Source organism: Felis catus, chromosome A2, assembly GCF_018350175.1.
Source record: "Felis catus isolate Fca126 chromosome A2, F.catus_Fca126_mat1.0, whole genome shotgun sequence".
Taxonomy (NCBI): domain Eukaryota; kingdom Metazoa; phylum Chordata; class Mammalia; order Carnivora; family Felidae; genus Felis; species Felis catus.
Window position 1 is genome coordinate 153,106,944 of NC_058369.1, and position 27,177 is coordinate 153,134,120.

Genomic DNA, 27,177 nt, shown 5'->3' on the forward strand with positions numbered 1-27,177 from the left:
CACAGAGCAAGAGGTGAAAAAGATATATATATATATATATATATATATATATATATATATATATATATATATATATATAATAATAGGAGAATATACATTTTCACACACACCAGACATTTATAAAAATGGATCAGATCCCAAGCCACAAAGCAAACCTCAACACCTTTCAAGAAATAAGATCATTCTTAATGCACTGGTATACATTGTGAAAATGCAAGGGGGAAGATATGGTGTACAATATTTCCCAAACAATTCCTGTCTGTCTGTCCCACTTTTTTTTTTCTTCACACACGCCTATTACCATACCCAGGGACTTTCATTCTTAAAGAATTCATAGTCACCCTCATAGACATCTCGTTTGTTTTGAGGCTTTTTCGTTGACCCATTGGCCTTTATTCAACAGGCTTTGGAAGCTTGCAAAGATGCTGGCTTGGTGAAATCCCTTGGAGTATCCAATTTTAACCGCAGGCAGCTGGAACTGATCTTGAACAAACCAGGACTCAAACATAAGCCAGTCAGCAACCAGGTATAGTTTGACAGGATTGGTGGGAGGTGAGGAATTGGGGTGTGTGTGAGGGGTAGAGGGAGATTCCAATGTTTACTTAACAGCAAGAACCCTGATCGAGGAGTCAGAAATCTTGTGATCACTCTACATATATCTCATCAGAGGACCCTGAGCAAATCTTTTGACTTCTCTCACTATGTGTCTCTTACGAAAAGATTTTAAAGTTCAAATCCAGGCAAAGGTAACCCAAACGATTTTTTGAAGAAAAATAATGAGGACGAGCTAGATCTACCAGATATTAATATATACAGAGTATTTAAAATAATGTAAGATTTGTACAGAACCAACATACAAATGAGTAGAAAATAAGAAATAAACAAGCCCCAAGTGTAATAAAAACATAATGTAAAAAAAAAAAAAAAAAAAAAAAACGTAATGCAAACTAATGGCTAAGGGATGAATTTGTCAATAAATAGTGTGGGGGGAAGGGCTAGTTCTGTAGAAACAAATCTAGATCTTTGCCTCATGTCATACTCCTAGTATCTCTTTGATCAGCTGTTAAAGAAGAAAGAGGAAGTCATTTGTGAATACTACAAAACATTTTTAGTTTTCTGGAGCTATATATAGAAAATGTAGCCATGAGAAAATTATAAAAGAAACTGACGCATTGAACAGTATAAAATGTTAAACTCTAAAAATATTAGGAAAAAAAGAGCAAACAAAAATGGATAATTCCATTTTTAAATGTAATAGAAAAGGGGAATCATATCCCTAATTCCTACCCCTCACCAGCACATCTTCCTGCACCCTCAAAAACAGTATTTTGTTATAAAGCGTGAAATGGGGAGCCTGGGTGGCTCAGGCGGTTGAGTGTCTGACTTCGGCTCAGGTCATGATCTCACCGTTTGTGAGTTCGAGCCCCACATGGGCTTGCAGCTTTGGATTCTCTCTCAAAAATAAAACACTTAAAAAACAATGAAAAAGAAAAGAGGCACTAGGAACAGTAGGAACCTCTGTTATTTAAAAAATTAGATAAAAGGCTGAAATGACACACACATTTCTTCTTACAAATATATAAAGAAAGATGGCGATTTTTGACCTCAGAATGAAAAATGAGGAATTTGACAGTGTGTCTCCTCATGACAAAGAGCATGTTGGAAGATCATAGCCTATTCATGTGTTTCATGGTGTCTGAAGGCAGAGTATATCAACCCTATAGAGATAGCACAGATCAAAGTGCAGGTCTACTGGCCGGCCAGCCATTACCCTGTGCATGGAGTAGGACCACCTCTACTCCAGAGACACAAAAAAGAGCAGCTTTCAGTTCAAGATCACGATGAGCATACTGTGGGCCTCATACAGAGCGGACACATTTTATCTATGAGGGATACATACCTGGAGACCTTGCATAAGTCAAAATTCACATATTTAAAAATTAACTTTCCCATTAGAATAAATTTAAAGTATAATTTGCAGATTTGTCTATTTTTCCGAGGACTTTATGAACAAAGTCACGTAGAATATGACCTTGCTGTCTACTAATTCTCAGAATCTGAGCATTCCAAACTTCCCTAGTACTGTCCAAGATGTCTGTCTTGACACAAAGACACGTGTCTCCCAGGCTCCATCCCTGGCTTAGTCTCTCTGAAAGTCTTCCTGGTGGGCAATTTGTCATGCAGTGTTTTCCCAGCCTAATTCAAAGGAGACCTTTGAATTAGACCTTAGCTCAGGTCTTTTAATTTTTATACACCCAATTCTAACAAATGAAGGAGGGGGAGGGGGAGAAAGGAAAGATCTCCAAATTCTTCATTTTTCTCCTAACCCTACTCACTATGCCTAAGTCACAGACATCTGACTTAGGAAGCAATAAATATTTTTTGAGTGATTTAATTAATGAAAGGAAAATTCAGCATAGTTTTTTTACAGAAAGGCAGAGGATGAGGTTAACATCTTCCTTCACAGCTTCTGTCCAGCTTAACTTCACCTTGTGAGATTTTGCTATCTCAAGTCCCACGCTACCAAATAGTGTTGAAAAAAAAGCCCCAGACATGTCAAGACACGGAGAAGTGACATCAGTTTTACATAGTCAACAAGAAAAAGTAAAGACCGCATCTCCAGTGGCCCGTCCACAAAGGGCCATAACCAGTCCCTGGCAAAGAAGGAAGCAAGTGTGCTTAGTCATCCTTCTCCTTAGAAATGACGAAGTTCCAGGGCAACGCTGGCATCAAGGCCCTGTGACATTAGACACCGTCACTGCCCTTCACCTTAAACTCGGCCTCCGGTGCCAGCAGACCCAACAAGGATCATCTGCTGGCCTCAAATGACCCCACCAAGCTGCAGTGCTGATGGAGCCCTTCTGTAAAGTCTGCAGGACCAGTAATTATTTCTAAGACTCTGGCTTGGTCCTGTCTGTCTGTAGAGGTACGATTTCCATTCATTCAACAGCCATCAAGCACTGGCCTTATGCCACGCACTTTGCTAGGTTCCAGGCATGCCTAAGTGACCAAAGACAGATACAGCCCTTCCTCTCGGGGCACTAGCTGTCTAGCGTGGAACAGACATCAAACAATCACAAAAGTTATTGATAGTTAGAAACTGAGATAAGTGCTCTGAAAAAAAAAAAGGAATATGGTTCTCTGTGTTCGTATGCACTTGGATCTTAATAGCTTATCCACTCCCACCCCCACATTTCCCTCACTGGGTGTCCCATTAGTGATACGCCCCAGGATTTTTACCTAAGAACTGTCTATGCAGGGGTGCTTGGGTGGCTCAATCAGTTAAGCATCCGACTTCAGCTCAAGTCATGATCTCGCGGTTTGTGTGTGTTCGAGCCCCACGTCGGGCTCTGTGCTGACAGCTTAGAGCCTGGAGCCTGCTTCGGATTCCCTCTCTCTGCCCCTCACCGACTTGCACTCTCTCTCTGTCTCTCTGTCTCTCTCTCTCAAAAATAAACATTGAAAATTTTTAAAAAAAGAACTGCTTATGCAAACATTTATATTAAATTAGGTTATGTGATGTTATTTGAGTGTATATATTAACTCTCAAGTTTTTGTTGAGTAGATGTTTCTCGGATGTTACTTAGTGCAACTCTGTATCATCCCAAATTGCCATTCACAGGTTCAGTTCAGTCATAGACTCAATATGCACATACCTATTTGTTCTGTTTTTAACTCTAATTGCCTTATTATGTATATCTTTTGCCACAAAACATATGAAATCCTTTTTTTTTTTCAACGTTTTATTTATTTTTGGGACAGAGAGAGACAGAGCATGAACAGGGGAGGGGCAGAGAGAGAGGGAGACACAGAATCAGAAACAGGCTCCAGGCTCTGAGCCATCAGCCCAGAGCCCGACGCGGGGCTCGAACCCACGGACCGCGAGATCGTGACCTGGCTGAAGTCGGACGCTTAACCGACTGCGCCACCCAGGCGCCCCTGAAATCCTTTTTCAAAGAGTAGGTTATAAAACCATTCAATGTATATATAAACACACACACACATATTTACATACACGTATACACACACCTGCTTCTACATTAATAGGCCAGAGACAGGCCACAGCACTCCAATCTGATTAGAAAGGAGTCCTTGTGGGGAGACCGAACTGCTGTGTTTGGAGTGAGCCGGTAGGCATGAAATGAAGGAATTCATACTTAGTTTCTAAGCAGTGAGTGACATGATGAAGTACATATTTTGGGGAGACTGGTCTACCAATAACAGATGCAACTGGAAATGAAAAAGCAGCGAGTGATGTTGGAAGGAAACACTAAGAAGTGTGATTCCTGCCTTATTTTAGTTTCTGTGTTACTTTTTAGAATTGTTTAAGAAATGTTCCAAAGGAGAGAAAACCCACAAGTGTTTCTTAGGGTCAGGGAACAAGATTATGTCAGGGAGAAAAAAAAAGTATATCAAATGAGAATGGGAATAAGACCCACCACTAAGAGGCCCAGTTTTATCTTTGCAAATTCATAGGTAGAGAGCGGGTCCTTGGGCCTTCTAGAACTCAAACCAGACAGTGAAAATAATAATTAAATACTACAACTATTTTATTTTATTTTATTTTATTTTTTCAACGTTTATTTATTTTTGGGACAGAGAGAGACAGAGCATGAACGGGGGAGGGGCAGAGAGAGAGGGAGACACAGAATCGGAAACAGGCTCCAGGCTCCGAGCCATCAGCGCAGAGCCTGACGCGGGGCTCGAACTCACGGACCGCGAGATCGTGACCTGGCTGAAGTCGGATGCTTAACCGACTGCGCCACCCAGGCGCCCCAATACTACAACTATTTTAATTCAGCCTTGGTTGATTTTAAGTTAGAAAGGAAAGAAAAGCACAGGCCCAAAATTACCAGAGGGGTTAAAAGAAACTTTGCGAAGGACTTTGTGACACAAACATTTTTAGTGCGGGACTCTTGCCAATGAGACACTGAAGATAGATGTAGGCCTGCACTGGGTGGTGTAAGGAACTCTCGGCCAAGAAGACAAAATACATCTTTAAATTTCATTTTATGCATGCTCTACCTCTTGTGAAAATGTTCTTAGATGCTTGATGGCTACAGAGAAAAGGCTTCAGCAACATGTCACTGCTCCCTATCGTGACTCTAATCTGAACCTTGAGACTGCATTGTTGTCCTAGAAAATTGTATTTGCTGGAATGGTCACTATAAATAATTAAGTCTGTTCCGTTAAAGCTTTACACTATGATAGTTACATGAAATTGAATTCGCTCCCCGTTTATTTTAGAATTAATCCACAGGTGGTGACCCCACTAACCAAGTTGTAAGTAATCTCACCATAACGTGAACTTCCTTGTTAAGAACAATATTCAGCATTTGCCTCATTATCCATGATGCTTTTAGATGGGTTTTATTGAAGAACTTTTTAAAAATCGTGTAAAACTGCATTCACTACAAGGCTCTGATTTTGTGCTCTGCCCTCCAATGCAACCATGTAGGTTGAGTGCCATCCGTATTTTACCCAGCCCAAACTCTTGAAATTTTGCCAACAACATGACATTGTCATCATCGCATATAGCCCTCTGGGGACCTCAAGGAATCCAAGCTGGTAAGTAAGGCTCTATGTCTGCTCAGGAGTGTTTCTTTTGGTGTAGAATGTGAGACTAATGTGAGTTACTTGAATGACATGACTATTTGGCTCTGTGATTTTAAGAAAGTAACTTAACCCTCTCTGAGCCATGCTCTGTGTATACAAATTGGACCTAATAAAACCTCCCTCACAAAGGTGGGGTAAGAATTGATTATACTGTATGTGTAAAATTGCCTAGCAGTGCCTGAAACATAGGAAATGGTCCATAAATGTTAGTGTAGGTATTATTTGACAAAGATTCTCCATGACCAGATCCTGAAATTTTTGATTTTTTTCTTTTTTCTTTTTTTAAAATGTTTATTTTTGACACAGAGAGAGAACACGGTGCCAGGGCACACAAGCAGAGGAGGGGCCAAATCTGAAGCAGGCTCCAGGCTCCCAGCTCTCAGCCCAGAGCCTGATGCAGGGCTCGAACCCACAAACCATAAGATCATGACCTGAGCCAAAGTCAGACGCTTACCAGACTGAGCCACCCAGGTGCCGCAGAGAATTGTTTGAGCTCTGTGTTCAGTGGCAGCACTTGTGCTGTGTGTGATGTGTTCAACACACTTAAGTAGAAATTTTTCTACTCGAAGATGACTCCGAGAGTTGTGCCTCTGTTTGCTCCAACAGAGCCTTCCCCTGTGTACCTACTTCTAACCCAGTTGTCTCCGTAAGACTCACCCAAGAAGCACTATTTACCCTCTGAAAGACACAGCTCTATAAATTTACCTCTTTATCTTTTCCTGATAAAAGCAACCCTTCGGGGTGCCTGGGTGGCTCAGTGGTTAAGTCTCCAACTCTTGACTTTGGCTCAAGTCATGATCTCACAGTTTGTGAGCTTGTGCTCTGCCTCAGGCTCCACACTGGTGGTATGGAGCCTGCTTGCTCTCTCTCTCTCTCTCTCTCTCTCTCTCTCTCTCTCCCTCTGCCCCTCGCCCTGCTCACACTCTCTCTCCCAAAATAAATTTTAAAAATTAAAAAAAAAAAAGAGCAACTCTTCACTGAGTGCTCTGCACTCCAAGAAATTGGTTACAGGTGACCTGAAGTGTCCCGGTAGGTGAACAGGTGGATAGGGAGACGGAGGAGGAGGGCGATGGACTAACCATCCGTTGTCATGACTCGAGCTAAATATGATGCACGTTTTGATTTTTTTCAAGGGTGAATGTATCATCCCCACCTTTGTTAAAGGATGAACTTCTAAACTCATTGGGGAAAAAATACAAGAAGACAGCAGCTCAAGTTGTTTTGCGTTTCAACATCCAGAGAGGAGTGGTTGTTATTCCTAAAAGCTTTAACCCTGAAAGGATCAAAGAAAACTTTCAAGTAAGAGAACCGCTTCAGTACATGTAAAACCTAGAAGGCATTTTTGTTTTGGAGTCTGGGTTTTTTTTTGTTTTGCTTTGTTTTAGAGAACTTTCTGTTAATTTAATTAATTGTAATGCCTTCACATTTTCTTTTATACCTGCTCCCCAATCCACACTCTCTAGGTCTGAATTTAACTGTAGCTGAGTTTGAGAGAGTCCCTAGTACTTTGAGGGTTTCCATGCTGCTTGTACATTACCTAGCTCCCTTACTCTTCTGTTTCCTTACCTATTGACTCTTACCTACTCACTTCTCCACCAGCACAGGAGCAATAGAAGGTATAGAACTTGAAATTCCTAATAGTAAACTTTCCAACTTCTTAATGGCTCTGGTAGAAGTGAGGAACAAACTTGGAAATCATTGAAGAAGATCATTAGACTTCATGAATGTCACTTGCCTTTATTTCCTCTGTAAATACTCCATGATGAGCACGGTGACTTACAGGCGAGAAAAGAGGCCACTAGACAAATGAGTGATTAGATTACCTTGCCTACTACTCAAGACTAAACTGCCAGGTAAATACAGCCATAGAAAAGTACCATGCAAAAGTAATTACTCATTAGTTAATAACTTAAGAAAGTGAGCTGCTTTTGTCTTGTTCATAATTAAAGAGGAAAATGAGATAGTATTTATCCCCTCAGATAGGAAAATAATCAGAATATTGAATATGTGGGAAAACATATTGCATATACTTGCATATACTCCTGTTAGAAACATTAATTGGCTTAAGATTTGGAGAAACAGGATGTCACTTATCCATAGCCATCAAAATCCAAACCCACATATCCATTTGACCCAACAATCTCGATCCTATATTTACACATACATGCATAGAAACATGGATGTTTACTATTGCATGATTTATCATTTTTAAAACCTGGAAACAATCTCCAGTAGAATCTTATAAAACAAATTATAATATATTTATATAATGAAATATTATATCGCCATTTTTAAATAATAGAGTGGAAATATAAATACTTCCATGGGAAGATATTCATGATACTAGACAATTTATCTTCAGAGATCTTTTGCTACCCCATGACAGAATGCAACTCAAACTTACCAAAGAAAGAGAGACATGATTTATTGGGTCACAGAACTGTAAATTCCATGGATACATCAGACATGACTGGGCACAGGTATGCAAATGATTTATAAAAGGACTGAGTTCTCTCCGTTCCTCTGTACTCCCCCCACCCCTTACCTTCTCTGTCTCCACGTGGCAGCACAAACAGTCCCTGACATCTCCCGGCTAATCTATTACTCATATTCAGTGAACATGATCATAAGTAAAGGCTTCTGTGAGGGTCTCTATCCCTGATTGTCCCTTTGTGGGTCATGAGCCTCTGCCATATTAATCACTGTATCCAGTGAATAAGACACTTTGATTGCCCCCTTGGACTACATCCTGTACTGGAAATGGGTTCATGTGACAAACAGCCCTACGAGATGATAGAAGAGAAGTTCATAAAAGGAAAAAGGGGATTCTGTTACTAGCAAAAAGGGCAAAGAATGATAAACAGTTATACTACTACTCACAGTATTTTAGCACTTACCAAAGTACTTCTTACTAAAAGAGGTTGACACTGTTTTCAGCCATCTTAAAACAATAGGATATCTGCATGGCTAATGTATTGGTTCATCAAAAATTAAAACAAGTTTTAATGCACCTGAAACAAATGTTTTCATGGATTCAAAATTTTACTGTTCAGAGATTGAGAGTAGTTACTAGTAGTCTGTGCAATGGAAGGTTAAAACCTTTGGAGTTTATATCATTTTGTGAATTACAATTTTGTACTGGAAGAACTGTCATTCTCCTTAAAATTTTTATTGCAACTAATTCTGCTATATCCCATATATTTCCATAGCCCAGATAATAGGGGATTGGAGTTCAGAGGTTCACATACCACAAGAAAACATGAAAGAGATACAAATTTACAAAGAAAATGGCAGCTGAATTCACAGCCAATTTCCACTCTACAGGGTTTAGACTTGCCCTACCACCACAAATTTTGCTGGGTGTTAAAACCAATATTTGACAAAATAGAAAATTATTCCCTTCTGAACTGAAAATTATGAAAGTAATTTTAGTTATTTTACATTCAATAAAATTTACATTATAATTGCATATGTGTACTAAATGTTAGAAGAAACTGAGGTAAAATAAGCCTTAAAAAATATTGTATAAGATAGGAAATATCCACAAAACATAAAGGGTAAAGGGAAACTTAAATATATTTACAATAAAAGAAGAAAAAGTCATAGAAATAAAAAATTGTGTAATAAAAATTAAGTTAAACCATAAACTTAAAAACTATATAAAATTAAGGGTGACAATGAAGAAAATAAAAAAGCAGGATATTTTTAACATTGAAACAACAAAAAATCAAATGATATCACCCACTATCCAGCCTGTTACCATCATCCACTGATCCCCATTCCTTGAAGGTTTTGTCTCTTGATTCACTTTCCTTCTCTCCAACACTCCTCGGATCACAATTCTTCATGAATTCAACATACATAGGGATGGTCCTTCCAATCACCCTGCCTTATAGTTCTTTAATCTCCTCTCCCACGATGATCTTGCCCCATATATTTCAGCAACCAATTCCCACTGTTACTCCCTGGAAACTGCAGTTACACTAACACCTAATAGCTCCTCCATACCCCCCAAATATCCCCCTCTCTCTCCTGCATTATCTCTCTACTGCATAACTCCCATCAATATACAAACATGCTGTGACCTCAATCTTAAAAGGTAAAATCCAATCTAGACTCACTTTCCTCTCCACATATTATCCTTTTCTTTCTTCCTGTTTACAGCAAACCCCTTAAAAGAGAATTCTATTATCACAGCCTCCAAGTCCCTTTCCCCCAGTCTCCCTTAAACACATTGAAACCAAGCTTTCACCTGACCATTCCATTGAAACAGCTTGTCAAGGTCACCAGTGACCTCCTCATTGCCAGATCCAACAATCATTTTTCTGTTTTTGTCCTAGTAGATCTTTCAACATTTATACTTACAATTAACAGTTTCTTCTTCTTGAAACCTATGCCATCAGAGAAGCAGATGGAGGTGGTAGGAATATCAGGCACTCCGTTTTATAGTATGAGATCCTGAAAAAGTGAATAACAGGATAATTTGTGTCATGAAAAAAAATGCAAATAAATCCACATAAACTAAAGAAAAACATTGCATAGAAATAATGGAGGGAGGAGGAATTTGGAAGTTTACCTTAAAATTAAAACTGAAAATTATGAAAGTAATTTTAGTTATTTTATATTCAACAAAATTTACATTACAACTGCATATGTGTACTAAATGTTAGAACAAACTGAGTGAATCAGGATCGATTTTTTAAAATATGCTTGACAAAATTACATGATAACAGAATGTGACATTCTTCACATTCTTCACAAAGGTTTTTGCTAAGTGATCATAAAGAGAATAATTCTGGTAAAATTTCACAGAGCTTCATATGAAGGAGATTATTAATCCTTTGGCTTTTTCTTTCAGATCATTCTTTTGATATATCTCCCAAAGTAGTTTTTAACTGCATTAAATTCCTATTTGAAAAAGACTTTGCCTGTAGTTAGAGCAAACCTCCAAGATCGCTGTCAATGACTTCATGAAATCCTGCATCTTTGGCAAGATTTGTGACTTCGCTTTATGTTACATATTCACTGGAGTCAGAAAATGACTCACCAACACTTAAAAAGTGGGCCTAATGTTAAGCAAAAAGGAAGTTTGAGTAAGGATTTATTTTGTAAGTGATTGGTCCAGTCATGACCGTTTCTATGTTATGCAAAGTTGTGATCCCTTACACAATCTCATAAACTCAATACTTGGATGATAAATAATCAAAGAAAAGCATTACTGAAAAGAGCACTGGGAAGTAATCCATCGGGGAAATGATTAGGTAAATCAGGTTATATCTATAACGAATGCAGTAGTTACAATCTATGTACAAAGTCAACCTATGTATTTTGACAGAATAGATAACCAAGACATATGAATGAAAGAAAGTTGCATTAGTCTGCAAAAAGATATGATACAATTGCATTTTGCTCTTAGTGTGTTGAATGTTTGGAAGAAATGTCTGGGATGAAGAATAGGACTGGGGTGGTAGGTAAGAAGGAGACCTTCCACTTATTTCATACATGTCCATGTGCTTCTTTGGTGTTTTAATTTTTACAAAAAAGCATATATTTATGTATTATATAATTAAAACTTATAAATGTAAATTACTAAAATAAAAGTTAAGGGATAGCGAGATAAAACAATAAGTAGAAGATAATTATAATCAAAACAAATGTTAAAAATGTAAATAAGCTACAGTTAAATATTGAAATGTAAATAAAGAACAATTATAAAACCAGAGCATAAAGTGTGCAAGCTAAAATAAAACAATGAAAATGTAATATATTTAAAAGGTAGAAGATGACATTTAAAAATGATGAGAGAAATGATTGAGTCTAAAACAAAGCAAATTAAAATTTCTTAAATGTTTACTCATTTTTGAGAGAGAGAGAGAGAGAGACAGAGCATGAGCAGAGGAGGGGCAGAGAGAGAGAAAGGGAGACAATGAATCCGAAGCAGGTTCCAGGTTCTGAGCTGTCAGCATAGAGCTGGACGCTGGGTTCGAACCCACCAACTGTGAGATCATGACCTGAGCCGAAGTCTGACGCTCAACTGACTGAGCCACCCAGGCACCCCAAAACAAATCAAATTAAAAGTTCAGGTGAGCAACCCGGAGGGGGAAGAGATGTGCCCAGCACCCTGGAGTTTATCGGACGGACTCTAGGCCTGAGGTACAGAAACCCATCCATGAAGAGGAACACTTCCTGAAGGAAAATGAGATTATTTTGCAGCTGTCAGCAAATGCTGTGGGGAGACTTACTCCTAAAACTCTGAAGCATGGTCTTTAAGAATGGCAGCGTGGGCTAACTAATTCGGATGTAAATTTTAAAAAATAAAAAATAAAATTAAAAAAAAAAAAGAATGGCAGCATGGGGGCGCCTGGGGGGCTCAGTTGGTCAAGTGTCTGACTCTTGGTTGATCTCATGGTCTGTGAGTTAGAGCCTTAAGTCAGGCTCTGTGCTGACAGTGAGGAGCCTGCTTAGATTTCTGTCTCCCTCGCTCTCGGCCCCTCCCCCGCTTATGCCCACGTATGCTCTCTCTCCAAAAAATAAATAAACTTATTTTTTTAAATTAAAAGTTAAAAAGTACATAAGCAAATTTAGAGACTAGGGATTATTTTTAAAAACACAGCACAGAGGCCATAGTCCAGAATAGGAAGTTCAGCATAATATCCAGAAACAATAAAAAATTCTTCACTCATGGAATTTTAAAAGTCCTAACACGTCCTAAACACGTGTTGTTGCAGAGCATTTGGAATGTCCCTCACGATGGCTCCATCAGGGGTATTTCTAAGACAAAGAATAGAATCCCATGTTGGGTGTGGCCCCCCAGCACCAGCCCAACTTCTTCCTCATTTGCAGACAGTCATAAATTTCTGTTTGACATAAAGTCTTTTGGGGTACCTGGGGGGCTCAGTTGGTTAAGTGTTCCACTCTTGATTTCGGCTCAGGTCATGATCTCACAGTTCATGAGATTGAGTCCCTTACTGGGCTCTGTGCTGACGTCACAGAGCCTGCTTGGGATTTTCTCTCTCTGCCCTCCCCTGCTCTCAAAAAAAAAAAAAAAAAAAAAAAAAAAAAAAAGCCTTAAAAAAAATCTTTTATGTGTTTGTCACTAAATAACAGAGTTTCAACAGAAGTGAAGAACTGAAACACCTGACAGAACTGAAAGAAACAAATTAACAATCTTTGTATTGGTTTTTAAATTTACGTTCTAGTTAGTTAACATACAGTGTAATATTGGTTTCAGAAGTAGGATTTAGGGATTCCTCATTTACATATAACACCCAGTGTGTATCCCAAGTGCCCTCCTTAATCCCCATCACTCATCTAGTCCATCCCCCCCACACCTCCGTCGATCAACCCTCAGTTTGTTCTCTATAGTTAAGAGTCTGTTTCCTGATTTTCTTCCCCCCCCACCCCGGCCCCCAGGTTCATCTGTTTTGCTGTTTTCTTTCTTAAATTTCACATGTGAGTGACATCATATAGTATATGACTTTCTCTGACTTATTTCACTTACCGTAATACCCTATAGCTCCATCCATGTCATTGCAAATGGCAAGATTTCATTCTTTTTGATGGCTGAGTAATATTCCATTATACATATATCACATTTTCTTTTTTCATTCATCAGTTGACAGACGTTTAGGCTCTTTCCGTAATTTGGCTGTTGTTTTTGTTTTTTAGTTTTTTTTGTTTTTTGGAGGGTTTTTTTTGGCTGTTTATTAATAACACTGCTATAAACATCAAGGTGCGTGTGCCCCTTTAAATCAGTATGTTTTTATCCTTTGTATAAATACCTAGTAGTGCAATTTCTGGGTCATAAGATAGTTCTATTTTTAACTTTTTGAGGAACCTCCATACTGTTTTCCGGAATGGCTGCACCAGTTTGCACTCCCCCCGACAGTGCAAGAGGGTTCCCCTTTCTTCTCATTCTCACCAACATCTGTTGTTTCCCATGTTGTTAATTTTAGTCATTCTGACAGGTGTGAGGAAATAGCTCATTGTGGTTTTGATTTGCATTTCCCTGGTGATGAGTGATGTTGAGCATCTTTTCATGTACTCGTTAGCCATCTGTATGTCTTCTTTGGAAAAAAATGTCAGATCGTGTCTTCTGCCCATTTTTTAAGTGGATGACTAGTTTTTTGGGGGTGTTGAGTTTGATAAGTTCTTTACTGATTGTGGATACTAACCGTTGATCAGATAGGTCGTTTGCAAATATCTTCTCCCATTCTGTCAGTTGCCTTTTAGTTTTGTTGATTGTTTCCTTTGCTGTGCAGAAGCTTTTTATTTTGATGAGGCCCCTATAGTTTACTTTTGCTTTTGTTTCCCTTGCCTCTAGAGACGTGTCTAGTAAGAAGTTACTACAGCCAATGTCAATGGGTTTACACCTGTGTTCTCCTTCAGGATTTTGATGGTTTCCTGTCTCACATGTAGGTCTTTCATCCATTCTGAATTTACTTTTGTGTGCGATGTCAAGTGGTCCAGTTTTCCCAATACCATTTGTCGAAAAGACTGTCTTTTTTCTATTGGATATTATTTTCTGTTTTGTCAGATTAGTTGCCCTATAGTGTGGGTCCTTTCTGGGTTTTCTATTCTATTCCATTGACCTATACGTCTGTTTTTATGACAGTACTATACTGTCTTAATCACTACAGCTTTGTAATATAGCTTTTTTTTTTAAGTTGTTTATTTTGAGAGAGAGAGAGAGAGAGTGGGAGGGTCAGAGAGAGAGAAGATCCCAAGCAGGCTCCACGCTGTCAGCTCAGAGCCTGACCCAGGGCTTGAACCCACGAACTGCAAGATCATGATCTGAGCTGAAACCAAGAGTCAGAAGCTTAACTGGCTGAGTCACCCAGGTGCCCCTGTAATGTAGCTCTTAAAGTCTGGAATTGTGATGCCTCCAGCTCTGCTTTTCTTTTTCAAAATTGCTTTGTCTATTTCAGGGTCTTTTGTGGTTCCATACAAATTTTAGGAATGTTTGTTCTAGTTCTATGAAAAATGCTGGTGGTATTTTGATGGGAATTGCACTGAATGTGTAGATTGCTTTGGGTGATATAGGGATTTTAACAATATTTATTCTTTTAATCCATTGGCATGGAATGTTTTTCCATTTCTTTGTGTCTTCATCCATTTCTTTCATCAGTGTTTTATAGTGTTCAGAGTACAGATCTTTTACCTCTTTGGGTAGGTTTCTTCCTAGGTATCTTATGGTTTGGGGCGCACTTACAAATGGGACTGATTCCTTGATTTCTTTTTGTGCTTTGTTGTTGGTATTTAGAGATGCAACAGATTTCTGTACGTTGATTTTGAATCCTGTGACTTTACTAAATTCACATATCGATGCTAGCAGTTTTGGGGAAGAATTTTTTGGTTTTCTATATAGAGTATCATGTCATCTGTAAAGAGTCAAAGTTTGACTCTTTCCCTGCTAATTTGGATGATTTCTATTTCTTTTCATTGTCTTATTGCTGAGGCTAGGACTCCCAGTTCTATGTCAAATAACAGTGGTGAGAGTGGACACCCTTGTCTGACTACAGGGGAAAAGCTCTCAATTTTTCCCCTTTGAGGATGATGTTAGCTGTGGTTTTTTGTATATGGCTTTTATGATGTTGAGCTATGTTCCCTCTAAGCCTACCTTGTTGAGGGTTTTTATCATGAATGGATGTTGTACTTTGTCAAATGCTTTTTCTGCGTCTATTGAGAGGATCATGTGATTCATACCCTTTCTTTTATTAATGTGGTGTATCACATTGATTGATTTGCAACCACCCTTGCAGCCCAGGAATAAATCCCACTTGATCATGGTGAATAATTCTTTTAAAGATGTTCATAAATTTTTGAAGAGCTCCCATGGCTGGCCCCACTCCCTGATCCCAGGCTTGACCCATTTTCTATCTTCAAAAATATCTTTTATTTCTGTTATTTCAGATCTTTGACTTTTCTCTCACTGAAGAAGAAATGAAGGCCATCGAGGCCTTGAATAAAAATGTCCGCTTCGTGGAGATGCTCATGTGAGTTCAGGGGGACCACCCATCAAGTACTGCCCAGTGATTTTAGATTGTTCTGGGTCTATAGAAATCACAAGGGTAAAGGCCAGTGGGCAGCATGTTCTGAATATTAAACAGGTCTGGGTAAATTACATTCACTCTAGGAACTTCCTACAAATCTATAGTTTTACTTATAAGATTTCTGGCATTTATGACATCCCATGACTTAGGTTAAGGCATAGCAGGCTAAATATCTTGAAGAGAATTAAGTCATCAAGTGTATATATGTTAATACAACAGCAACACAAATATTCAAACCTATTTATTTTTTCCTAAATATCAAGTGATAAATAACGTAGAGCAAACTTATCGACAAAAAAGAAAGAGACAGAATAGTATAGTAGAAAGAATACCATGTAAGAAACTAAAAACCTAGAGTTTTAGTTAAATGGCTGCCTATGAGATTTGGAGCTTCTAAGTCCACCTATTAGCTGATTCCCACAAGCAAAATCCTTACACTCCTTTGAAATGTTGCTAAATCAGCTAGCCAACTGAAGTAGCCCTTTATTTTCTAAATAGTATAGGGCCTTTAAAATAACAAAACAATATAGTTCATACATATATAGTGTATGTATATACATATATACACATATATATACACACATGTTTATATATACACATTTTTTTCCTTTATTCATTAGTATTCCTCACTAGTAATCTGTAATCTAAGTGAGCATTTAGAAAATGCTCATTAAGATAGTTCATATTGTTTGAACACTTATCTTATTGGTCCTACTATTTTTTGTGAGTCAGAAAGTACACTAACTATGCTAATATCACATTTTTTAATCAATTTCTGAATTAATACAACAGCCTCCTAATGTGAATTTTCCAGGGTAAAACATTATTTAACATCAAAAGGTACCACCTAGCCTTGGGAATAAAATAGTAAACATAAACATAGACCTAACAAATACTTATGGGTTAATTAATAGCTGTTGAAGATAAACTATTTGTATTGAATAAATATCATTAAGAAAAGACAGTAAGAGATAGTCAATCCATTGTACTGATTTTTTTTTATAGTTGGTGACATTATTTAGTTTGACATTTGACATATTTAATATCTAATTCCAGCTACACTGGGAAAATAACTCATCAGGAAATAACTAGAAAAATCAGCAAAGAGAAACAAACGTTAGGTTTCACTGATCATAAAAATGTACAATTTAGGGATGCTAGGCCATGATTCTTCTGTTTTTCATCCAGTTGGTCTTTGATTTGACATTGACATTAATATTTTAATTTAAAGCTCACAGTACTTGGGGCACCTAGGTGGCTTAGTCGGTTAAGTATCTGACTTTTGACCTCAGCTCAGGTCTTGTTCTCACAGTCATGATTTCGAGCCCCATGTTGGGATCCATGCTAGGCATGAAGCCTACTTAAAAAAAGGTAAAATAAAAAAATGAAGCTCATAATACTTGCAGAGAAACAGAGAATTGAATCTTAGACATGGTCATGGCAGGCACATACACATGCCAGTCTTTTTTTTACTGACTGTTCCGTCATTGTTATTTAAGAGATACATTCATTATCATAGAAATTTACTTCACTGATCACTTTACTAGATCTCAGACTTTTGATTCTCAGGAGATCTAGTGAGAAGGGCAGGTAAAACCTCTGAGAAGGGAGTGACGCTGATGGGTAATAGAATTTTGAGGAGAAATGTTTATGTAGATCACTGGAATAGAAGGCCTGTGTCAAAACAGCAGAAGGGAGGAAGGAGTTGAGAAGGGGCACAAGAACCCATGGGCAGGCGCGCGCGCACACACACACACACACACAACCCAGAATGCTATCCTGGGCTTCAGTAAAAGACGATGGCTCAAGGGAAAATAAGAGACTGGGTGAGAACAGAGAAGGAATGAATTAAGGAGAGAGGGAGGGGTCTGTGAAACTGTCAAGGGATGCTAGTAACACACAGCTGTGCAACGTTTACAGTGAACTTTTTCTTTGGGGAATTGTTTTCACAGGTGGTGTGATCATCCCGAATACCCATTTCATGATGAATACTGACTTCAGAGTGCCCTTGAATGGATTTTTCCCTCCCAGGCACGCCAGAACCTTAGATGTAGAAATAAAAAGGTTTTACTATCCTTAAGTGGTGTGTTGATGTTAACACTCTCAAGTTTTGTGCAGGATAAATAACTTTGGCTTAGGTATGTAAAGAAAAAGATATCTTTAAATATGTTGAGATAATTGTTTGGAAACCATAAGCTAATATTTTATTAGATCAAGGTCTTCTGGGTTCCTGACAGAAAGACATTAGGCTTTAGGAGAGATTTCAGAGGCAATATATGATAAGAAACCCATGAATCTGATTACTGCCATTAAGTCTGAACTCCTTACTTTAGCAGTTAACAGGACAACAAAGAGGGTGGAGCGCTGGCACAAGCCAGTGCTGGCAATGACCTTGATGATTTGGAACACTGACTGTAATCTAGACACTGCCAAGATAAGATCCACACATGCATTATTAACAAGGAAGTGATTTGCTACACCTTGTATAAAGAGAAAGGGCTAAGTGTAGAAAAGTCTTAAAATAGAGCTAATTAAACAGCACAGTGGTCACCGAAGACACAATGATTTACTTGTTTGTTTCCACCCAATGGGGGTTAGTTTAGCTTTTACCCAGTTTGAGGGATTGATAATTGCTTGTTCTCTCTTGCATGCTTTCAAGGGCTTGTGTGTGAACATAACTAGTGATCCATACTTACACTGCTTATTACTCTTGCTCTACTCATCCTATAAACATCATTATGTGAAGTGGCTTGAGACAACCAACATACACAAATAAAATCCTGAATCATAAAATAATGCGAAGATGATTATTTTAAAAGAAGACATTCAAAAGGGACACTTTAGGAGTGTCTGGATGGCTCAATCAGCACAGTGTGTGACTCTTGATCTCAGGGTTGTGAGTTCAAGTCCCACATTGGGTGTAGAGATTACTTAAAAATAAAACCTTTAAATTAAATTAAATTAAATTAAATTAAATTAAATTAAATTAAATTAAATTTAAATAAGTTTAAAAGGGGCTTTATAAAATTTTTATACTTAGGGGTGACTGGGTGGCTCAGTCAGTTAAGCATCTGATTCTGGATCTCAGTTTGGGTCATGATCTCACAGTTCATGGGTTTGAGCCCCACATTGGCCTCTGCACTTACAAGCATGGAGCCTGATTGGAATTCTCCCTCCCTTTCTCTGCCCCTACCCCACTCGTGCTCTCTTTCTCTCTCAAAATAAATAAACTATAAAAAAAATTATTATACTTAGTACTTTGAAAGTGTTATTGGAATAACTGAATTTCAAGAAACTAGCAAGTTCAAAAGTACACTATTAATTATACTATATGTACATTTTTAATATTTGAGTGAGAAGATTATTGGAATTCTGCAATAGAGATGTACTGATTTTCAATTCAACTAGAGCAATGTCTTTCTTTTCATTCATATTAAGTCACTCTCATAAGCCAAGAGAGTGCTTCAAAAATTATGTCTTTCAAGACCAATTGCTTACAGATAATCTTCAGTGACCTGAAAACATAGATTTATGAGAAATTATCAAGAAAATTTGATCTATACTCACTGTTTCCACTGATTCTAATATAATGCTATCTTCTGGAAAGTATTTTGTTTACAAGAAATTATAAAATGTGATGATTTATTGTACCTCATGAATCTCCATTTTGTTCCTAAAGACAGGGAAGGGGAAAAATTATCTGAATTCAATTCAGTTAAAAAAAACCAAAAAACCTTTGATTAAGTTCTTACTGGACATTTAGCACTGGGAAGAAGGAAGAAATAGGGGTATCAGTGCAAGAACAGAAACTTAAGCCCTGTTGCCTGATATCAAACTTCTTCAAAATATTTTGGGAAGCTGGTGTGGAGGAGGGACCATACCTAACAAACCATTTTTAAAATAAAGGCATTGAGAAAGAGTCCTGCCATTTTTCAGGAGGAAAAAATATGTCTTAAGATTAGAAGAGTGGAACCCTATCTTAGTTATAACAGAGATGGGGGGAAAGAGTTGGAGACTTAAAACAGGAAGGTCAGGAAAGAGTGACAGTCTGATATGAGTTTCTGCATATGTCACCTCTTCCTATGCTCTCATCCCTCTCAAGCTTCCCATCTATTTTGGGATGAATTTCATCCCCACTCCTCCCCTCAAAATTCAAACCTTAAAGTCATAGTCCCTAGCACCTCAGAATGTGACCTTATTTGGAAATAGTGTCATTGCGTATGTAATTTGTTACAATATGGTCATAATAGAGTAGGATGGCCCCTAATCCAGTATGACTGGTGCCTTATAAAAAAGGAAAATTTGGACACAGACAACATACAGGGAAAACACTATGTACAGATCAAGGCAGAGATCAGGGTGCTTTTACAAGTAAAGGAACCCTAAACTTTTCCAGCAAACCACTTGAAGGTAGCAGAGAGGTGTGTAACAGATTCTCCCTCACAGCCCTTAGAAGGAACTAACCCTGGTGACACCTTGATTTCAGGCTTCTGGCCTCCAGAACTGTGAGTTGATATATTTCTGTTGTTTAAGCCACTTGGTTTGTGGCACTTCGTTATAGCAGCCCTAGCAAACAAATACACCATTCCTCAGTCAAGAGGGAGGTTAAAGAACATGAATAGGTCAACCAGAAAATCAAGTTATTAAAAAAAAATACATGGAAACAAATGAAAATGCAAACACAACAATCCCAAACCCTTAGGATGCAGCAAAAACTCTACTAAGAGGGAATTATATAGCAATACAGGCCTACCTCAAGAGGCAAGAAAAATCTCAAATAAACGATCTAAACTTATACCTAAAAGAGATAGAAAAAGAGCAACAAATGAAGCCTAAAGTCAGTAGAAGAGGCAAATAATAAAGATTAGAGCAGAAATAAGTGATAGAACCAGCAACAACAACAAAACAGTAGAACTGATCAATGAAACTAAAAGCTGGTTCCTTGAAAAAATTAATAAAATTGATAAACTTCTTACTAGTAAGACTTATCAAAAAGAAAAGAGAAAGGACCCAAATAAATAAAATTGCAAATGAGAGAGGAGAAATAACCACCAAACCCACAGAAGTACAAACAATTATAAGAGAATATTATGAAAAGCTATTTGCCAACAAATTGGATAACCTGGAAGAAATGGATAAATTCCTAGAAACATACAAACTACCAAAATTGAAACAGGAAGAAACAGAAAACATGAACAGATCAATAACCAGCAAAGAAATTGAATCAGTAATCACAAATTGCCCAGTACACAGAAGTCCGGGGCCAGATGATTTCACAGAGGAATTCTACCAAACATTGAAAGAAGAGTTAATACCTCTTCTTCTCAAATATTTCCAAATATAGAAATGGATGTAATACTTCCAAACTCATTCTATGAAGCCAGTATTACCCTGATTCCAAAACCAGACAAAGACTCCACTAATAAAGAGAACTGCAGGCCATTATCCCTGATGCAATTGGATACAAAAATTCTCAACAAGATCTGGTAAATTGAATACAACAGTAAACTAAAAGAATCACTCACCATGATCAAGTGGGATTTATTTCTGGGCTACAAGGGTGGTTCAATATTTGCAAATCAATCAATGTGGTACACCACATTAATAAAACAACCATATGTTCCTCTCAATAGATGTGGAAAAAGCATTTGACAAAGTATAGCATCCATTCTTGATAAAAACTCTCAACAAAGTAGGGTTAGAGGGAACATACCTCAACATCATGAAGGCCATATATGAAAAATCCACAGCTAACATCATCCTCAATGGGGAAAAATTGAGAACTTTTCCTCTATGGTCAGGAACAAGACAGGGATGTCCACTATTTTTTTTTTTTTACATTTATTTATTTTTGGGAGACAGAGCATGAGCAGGGGAGGGGCAGAGAGAGAGGGAGACAAGAATCAGAAGCAGGCTCCCAGCTCCCAGCTGTCCAGTACAGAGCATGATGCAGGGCTCGAACCCACAAACTGTGAGATCATGACCTGAACAAAAGTCGGGCACTTAACCAACTGAGCCACCCAGGCACCCCGATGTCAACTCTTACCATTGTTATTTAACATAGTACTGGAAGGCCTAGCCTCAGCAGTCAGCAAAAGGAAATAAAAGTATCCAAATCAGCAAGGAAGAAGTCAAATTTTCACTATTTGCAGATGACATGATGCACTATATAGAAAACCAAAAGACTCCACCAAAAAATTGCTAGAACTGATACACAAATTAAGTAAAGTTGCAGGACACAAAATCAACACAGATGTCTGTTGCATTTCTATACACCAATAGTGAAGCAGCACAAAGGGAAATCAAGGAATCGATCCCATTTAGAATTTCACCAAAAACTATGATACCTAGGAATAAACCTAACCAAAGAGGTAAAAGATCTACATTCTAAAAACTGTAAAACATTGATGAAAGAAATTGAGGAAGACACAAAGAAATGGAAAAACGTTCCATGCTAATGGAGTAGAAGAACAAATATTGTTGAAATGCCTATATCACCCAAAGCAATCTACACATTCAATGCAATCCCTATCAAAATACCATTAGCATTTTTCATACAGCTAGAACAAACATTCCTAAAATTTGTATGGAACTACAAAAGATACTGAATAGCCAAAGCAATTTTGAAAAAGCAAAGCAGAGCTGGAGGCATCACGATTCCAGACTTCAAGAGCTATATTACAAAGCTGTAGTGATCAAGGCAGTATAGTACCGGCACAAAAACAGATATATAGATCAATGGAACAGAATAGAAAACCCAGAAAAGGATCCACATTGCATGGTCAACTAATCTATCAAAACAGGAAAGAATATCCAGTGGAGAAAAGACAGTCTCTTCAACAAATGGTGTTGGAAAACCTGGACAGCAACATACAGAAGAATCAAACTGGACCACTTTCTTACACCATACATAAAAGTAAATTCGAAATGAATGAAAGACCTGCACTTGAAACAGGAAACCATCAAGATTTAAGGTTAAAGGCAGTAACCCCTTTGATATAGGCCACAGCAACCTCTTACTAGATGTGTCTCTGGAGGCAAGGGAAACAAAAGCAAGAATGAACTATTGACACCTCATCAAAATAAAAAGCTTATGCACAGCAAAGGAAACATCCAAAAAAAACTAAAAGGCAACCAACAAAATGGGAGAAGATATTTGCAAATGACATATCTGCCAAAAGGTTAGTATCCAAAATCTATAAGTAACTTATCAAACTCAACACCCAAAAAATAAATAATCCAGTTAGGAAGTGGGCAGAAGAGGGGAACCTGGGTGGATCAATCAGTTAAGCATCCTACTTCAGCTCGGGTCATGATCTTGCGGTTCATGGGTTCAAGCCCCGCATCGGGCTTTGTGCTGGCAGCTCAGAGCCTGGAGCCTGCTTCAGATTCTGTGTCTCCCTCTCTCTCTAACCCTCCCTTGCTTGTGTTCTGTCTCTCTGTCTCTCTCTCAATAATAAATAATAAACATTAAAAAAAAAAAAAGAAATTAGCTGAAGACATGATTTGAAATTTTTCCAAAGAAGACATACAGATGGCTAACAGAAACATGAAAAGATGCTCAATATCACTTATCATCAGGGAAATACCAATCAAAAATACAGTGAGATATACATGAAATAAGTAAGCCTGAGGAAGACAAATACCATATGATTTCATTCATATGTGGAATTTAAGAAATAAAAGAGCAAAGGGAAAAAAAGAGAGTGAGAGAGACACACAAACCAAGAAACAGACTCTTAACTGTAGAGAACAGACTGATGGTTACCAGAGGGGAGGTGGGTGAGGGGATGAGTGAAAAAGATGATGAGGATTAAGGAATGCACTTGTGATGAGCACTGGTTGATATATAAAATTGTTCAATCACTATACTGTACACATGAAACTAAGATAACACTGCGCATTAACCAACTGGAATTAAAACAAAACTTTAAAAATTAAAGTAAAAAAAAATTATTTGTTCCTCAAGTGTTGGCGGTAATTTACCTGAGAATTTCATCTCTGTCTATAGGAAGCCTGCACATTTTCAACTTCATCTAGGATCAACTTTGCAAATTGATCTTCTCAAAATTTAGCAGTGTTATATAATTTAGCAAATATAAATGTATTTATTCATTTAGTCAATAAACGTTTTTGTGTGCCACTCTACTGAGCTCTATCCTAGGTACTGGAGGTGCATCAGTAAACAAAACAAAAGTCCCTGGACTCTCAGCCCTTAGGACCTTGGCCTCTTCCAATCCCATTACTTCTCTGATATCCGTGCTCACTTTCCCCTTACCATTCTTATTTTGTATGTCTATGTTTTTGTTTTTTACTATTAACTAATTAGTGGCTTATCAAGGTATTTTTGCTTTCTTCTGGATTTCACTTAGAGCAAATTTCCCAAAGGAAAAGAAAGTTCATTGATTAGTTCTGCTGTGTTTCTGTTTTCTAATTCATTAATACCTTGTTTTCTATTACTGATCTCTTGTCTTTTTTTTCTTATCTTGTCCATAGACTTCTACTTCCTAGGTCGAATATCTATTTCATTGGTTTTTGTTTATTTTTTAAAGTTATCTTGGTTAGTAATATGAGCTTTACATATAATGAATTTTAATCTGAGCACTGCTTTAGTTAAGATTTGATAAATCAACTTTGTTATTTTTTTAGCCTTCTGAAGTTTGGTTTTGCTTTCCTCTTTGATTTATCGCTGTTTACACGAGTTCCTGTCTTATTTTAATTTCTAGTGTTGGAGCTTTTCCCCCCTAGCTTTTATATTCCACTTTTAACCATGCTGAGCTCAGACATCATCAATCAACGTTTTAAATATTTCATGGGATTGTGACAAGACACATTCTATTTTAAAGTATTGAGTTGGATATAATGGACATCCAATCCTGTGTTACACATTTTTAGCATCTAGTATTAGAAAAGCTATTTTGAGTAGTGGTTCTTTCTTTTAATACCACGGTTCATAACTGGAGACAGTTTCCTCCCAGCTTCCCCTAGGGAACATCTGGCAATGTCTGGAGACATTTTTTGTTGTCACAATTAGTAGGAGGTAAGGGGAGGTGGTAACTATTTAGTAGGTGGAGCCTAAGGACGCTGACAGCACCCACCACAAAGAGTCACTTAGGCTAAAATGTCAGCAGTGCCAAGGTTGAGGAACCCTGCTAACACAAGAGTCTTTCTTGCTAGATAGTAACATGTGCTTATTCCTAAGGCCGAAATTTCAGCTTGTTGTGTGTAAATTAAAAGTGTAAATCCACTTAGGCTCATTTTTTATAGTGCTTAAAGTAAACAAACCATGCTTTATGATTCATCTAAGTCTTTTCTTTTGCATTGTACCTTTTCTCCGACCGTTAAACTGATAACGGGCTTCATGCCTTTACTGTTTGAGTTTAAAGCATACAGGCAAATGAGTGGCAATGAAAGTAAGTTAATGCAGGAAACAGAAACTATAAATTATTTCCATAGGGTAAGTCAAGAGAAATTTGCTCTGATATATAACAGACTGCTATTTAAAAAAATAGAAGTAATCTGAAAGATTAGATTAAGCCGGTAATCTCATTTCCTTCCTGCCCCAAATTTCTTGAAATAACTAAGCATAGAGCCAGTTAAACAGACCAAATCCATAGCATCTCTAGAATAAAGACAGGGTACCATCAGTGAATGAAAAACCCTTAAGGATTGAAAACAGAGGTAATTGGACTGACAAAGAACTAAGAGTAGAAAACATCCAAAGTACTTACATGGAGCAGCTGCAGTAAAAATAACAATTTCAGATATGCTTCAAACCTAGAATCAATTGGAAAAAATAGAAGTTCCCATGACCTCACATTCCCTAAGAGCTGTTCCCTCCATACACATGGTTCTGAGGGGCTTCCAACAGCTATGTTTGTTCTTCAGGCAGAAACCCACTTCTTTCTAATCAAAGTGAATGCCATTCCAGAAGAGGCCAGGTTGTAACACAATATTGAGACTGGAGACAGAAACAGATCACAGCCTGGGGTAACTTCAAAGAACCACACAATAGACAGGATTTTTAAAAAGAAAAGCACAGAGCCGATTCTGGCATTTACTCCAGGATAAAGCTATGGAGTATTGCAAGAGAGGACAAGTGACAATAGAGGGAACAGGAAGACATATTCAAGATTACAGGGGTCCCACAGCTGTATAAGGGCCAGTGTATTATGACTGAAGGACACCAGAATTTGTGCCCCAAATATGCCATTTTGGCTAAGCATTATTTTGAGCTAAAGCAATTGAGAAGAAACAGACCCAAGGAAAATTCTCTGCTCTCTTTCATTTGCCTAAAAGGGGCACATAAATGTACAAAGGTGTCCCTCTCTCTACCAAGAAAGACAAAAGTTAATCGCTGGAGACAACTTTGGACCCTTGTCAGCCTGGAGATGGCAACAGAGGATTCCATGTAATACCTGACTAACCAGCTCTTACCTTCCATTCGCCTCCCATACATTTGCCATTCCACAGTTTGCTGCTCCCAGAGACTCAAGATTCTTTTCCTTTGCCTTGTCTCTTCTCAAAAAATGTATTGTTCCTTTGCAAAGATGTAAGCCCAAATTCTAACCCAGCCTTTGTGTTACTCATCTCTATTATGCAGATACACCTGAACAAACTTTTGCTCATTTTTCTCTCGTTAATCTGTCCTTTGTCAGTCCAACTTACATGCCCCAGCCAGAGAATCTAAGCTGTGTAGAGGAAGAGATTTTTCTTCCCATACATGACCATGTCATGCACAAACTCATACTATCCTCCTAACATCTCCCTGGGAGAGGCAAAGAAGTCGAATATGGGGACAGTCACCATTGAAACCATAAACCACATCTCTTCTTGCCAACTCCGCTGGCCATCTGGGCAAGGAGCCTCTGAAAGGAAATGTAAACACCAGGACCCACTCTTAGAAGGCTAGGAAACAAGACAGCCCACAGATTATACCAGACAACTGCAAGGAAAACAGCAACAGGGCTTTGCCTACACTGGCCCTGGGTGACTGAGAGTCTGGGAGGAAGAACCAAATCACCAGGGGCTCCAAAAGCACTAAGGGTCTCCAAATGCACAGCCAACATCCGTAATTCCAGGAGCATTCTTCAGAGCTGTTGTGGCCTGAGAAGGACTGCCCTTATCACCGGTGTCACAGCTGCACTTAACTATTAGCACCATCGATTTCCACCTCTTATTTCCAAGCTATTTGAGCAGGAAAACTGCATTCCAACCTGACGGTAGATCCCTTTGGAATGCTCTATATACCCCTCAGAGTAAGTCCCTGAAGGCTGATTTTTTACTGTGTAATGTCAAAGAGCAGCCCTGTGCAGATACCTAATGATCTTGCGTGGATCCACATAGGCCACGTAGACCAAGCTTGAACCACAGGTGATCCAAGTCTTGGCCAAACATCCGGGATCCTCCCCAAACATGAGCACACATGAGGTTTGTGAGGAACTGTTATAAAGCCACTTCTCACTCACTTCTCTATCTACCAAGGAGGCTGCAAAAAGGCAGGTTCTCA

At 38.2% G+C, this 27,177-nt stretch overlaps 2 protein-coding genes across 5 annotated transcripts in view; one reads left to right on the plus strand and one right to left on the minus strand.

Moving 5' to 3' along the window:
- The window catches only part of AKR1D1 (aldo-keto reductase family 1 member D1), an 88,145-nt gene extending 70,397 nt beyond the window's left edge, over nucleotides 1-17,748 (plus strand). For both annotated transcript variants that reach the window (XM_006929410.5, XM_019825876.3), the window contains exons 5-9: nucleotides 404-526; nucleotides 5,459-5,568; nucleotides 6,750-6,915; nucleotides 15,529-15,611; nucleotides 17,621-17,748. In XM_006929410.5, the coding sequence (XP_006929472.2) occupies nucleotides 404-526; nucleotides 5,459-5,568; nucleotides 6,750-6,915; nucleotides 15,529-15,611; nucleotides 17,621-17,663 (525 nt within the window). In that variant the 3' untranslated portion in view covers nucleotides 17,664-17,748. The remainder of the gene's footprint in view (nucleotides 1-403; nucleotides 527-5,458; nucleotides 5,569-6,749; nucleotides 6,916-15,528; nucleotides 15,612-17,620) is intronic.
- The window catches only part of LOC101100956 (probable protein BRICK1), a 67,020-nt gene that overhangs the window by 33,325 nt on the left and 6,518 nt on the right, over nucleotides 1-27,177 (minus strand). For all 3 annotated transcript variants that reach the window (XM_045052811.1, XM_045052810.1, XM_023250603.2), the window contains exon 2: nucleotides 9,982-10,074. The gene's annotated coding sequence lies outside the window, so the exon portion shown is untranslated. The remainder of the gene's footprint in view (nucleotides 1-9,981; nucleotides 10,075-27,177) is intronic.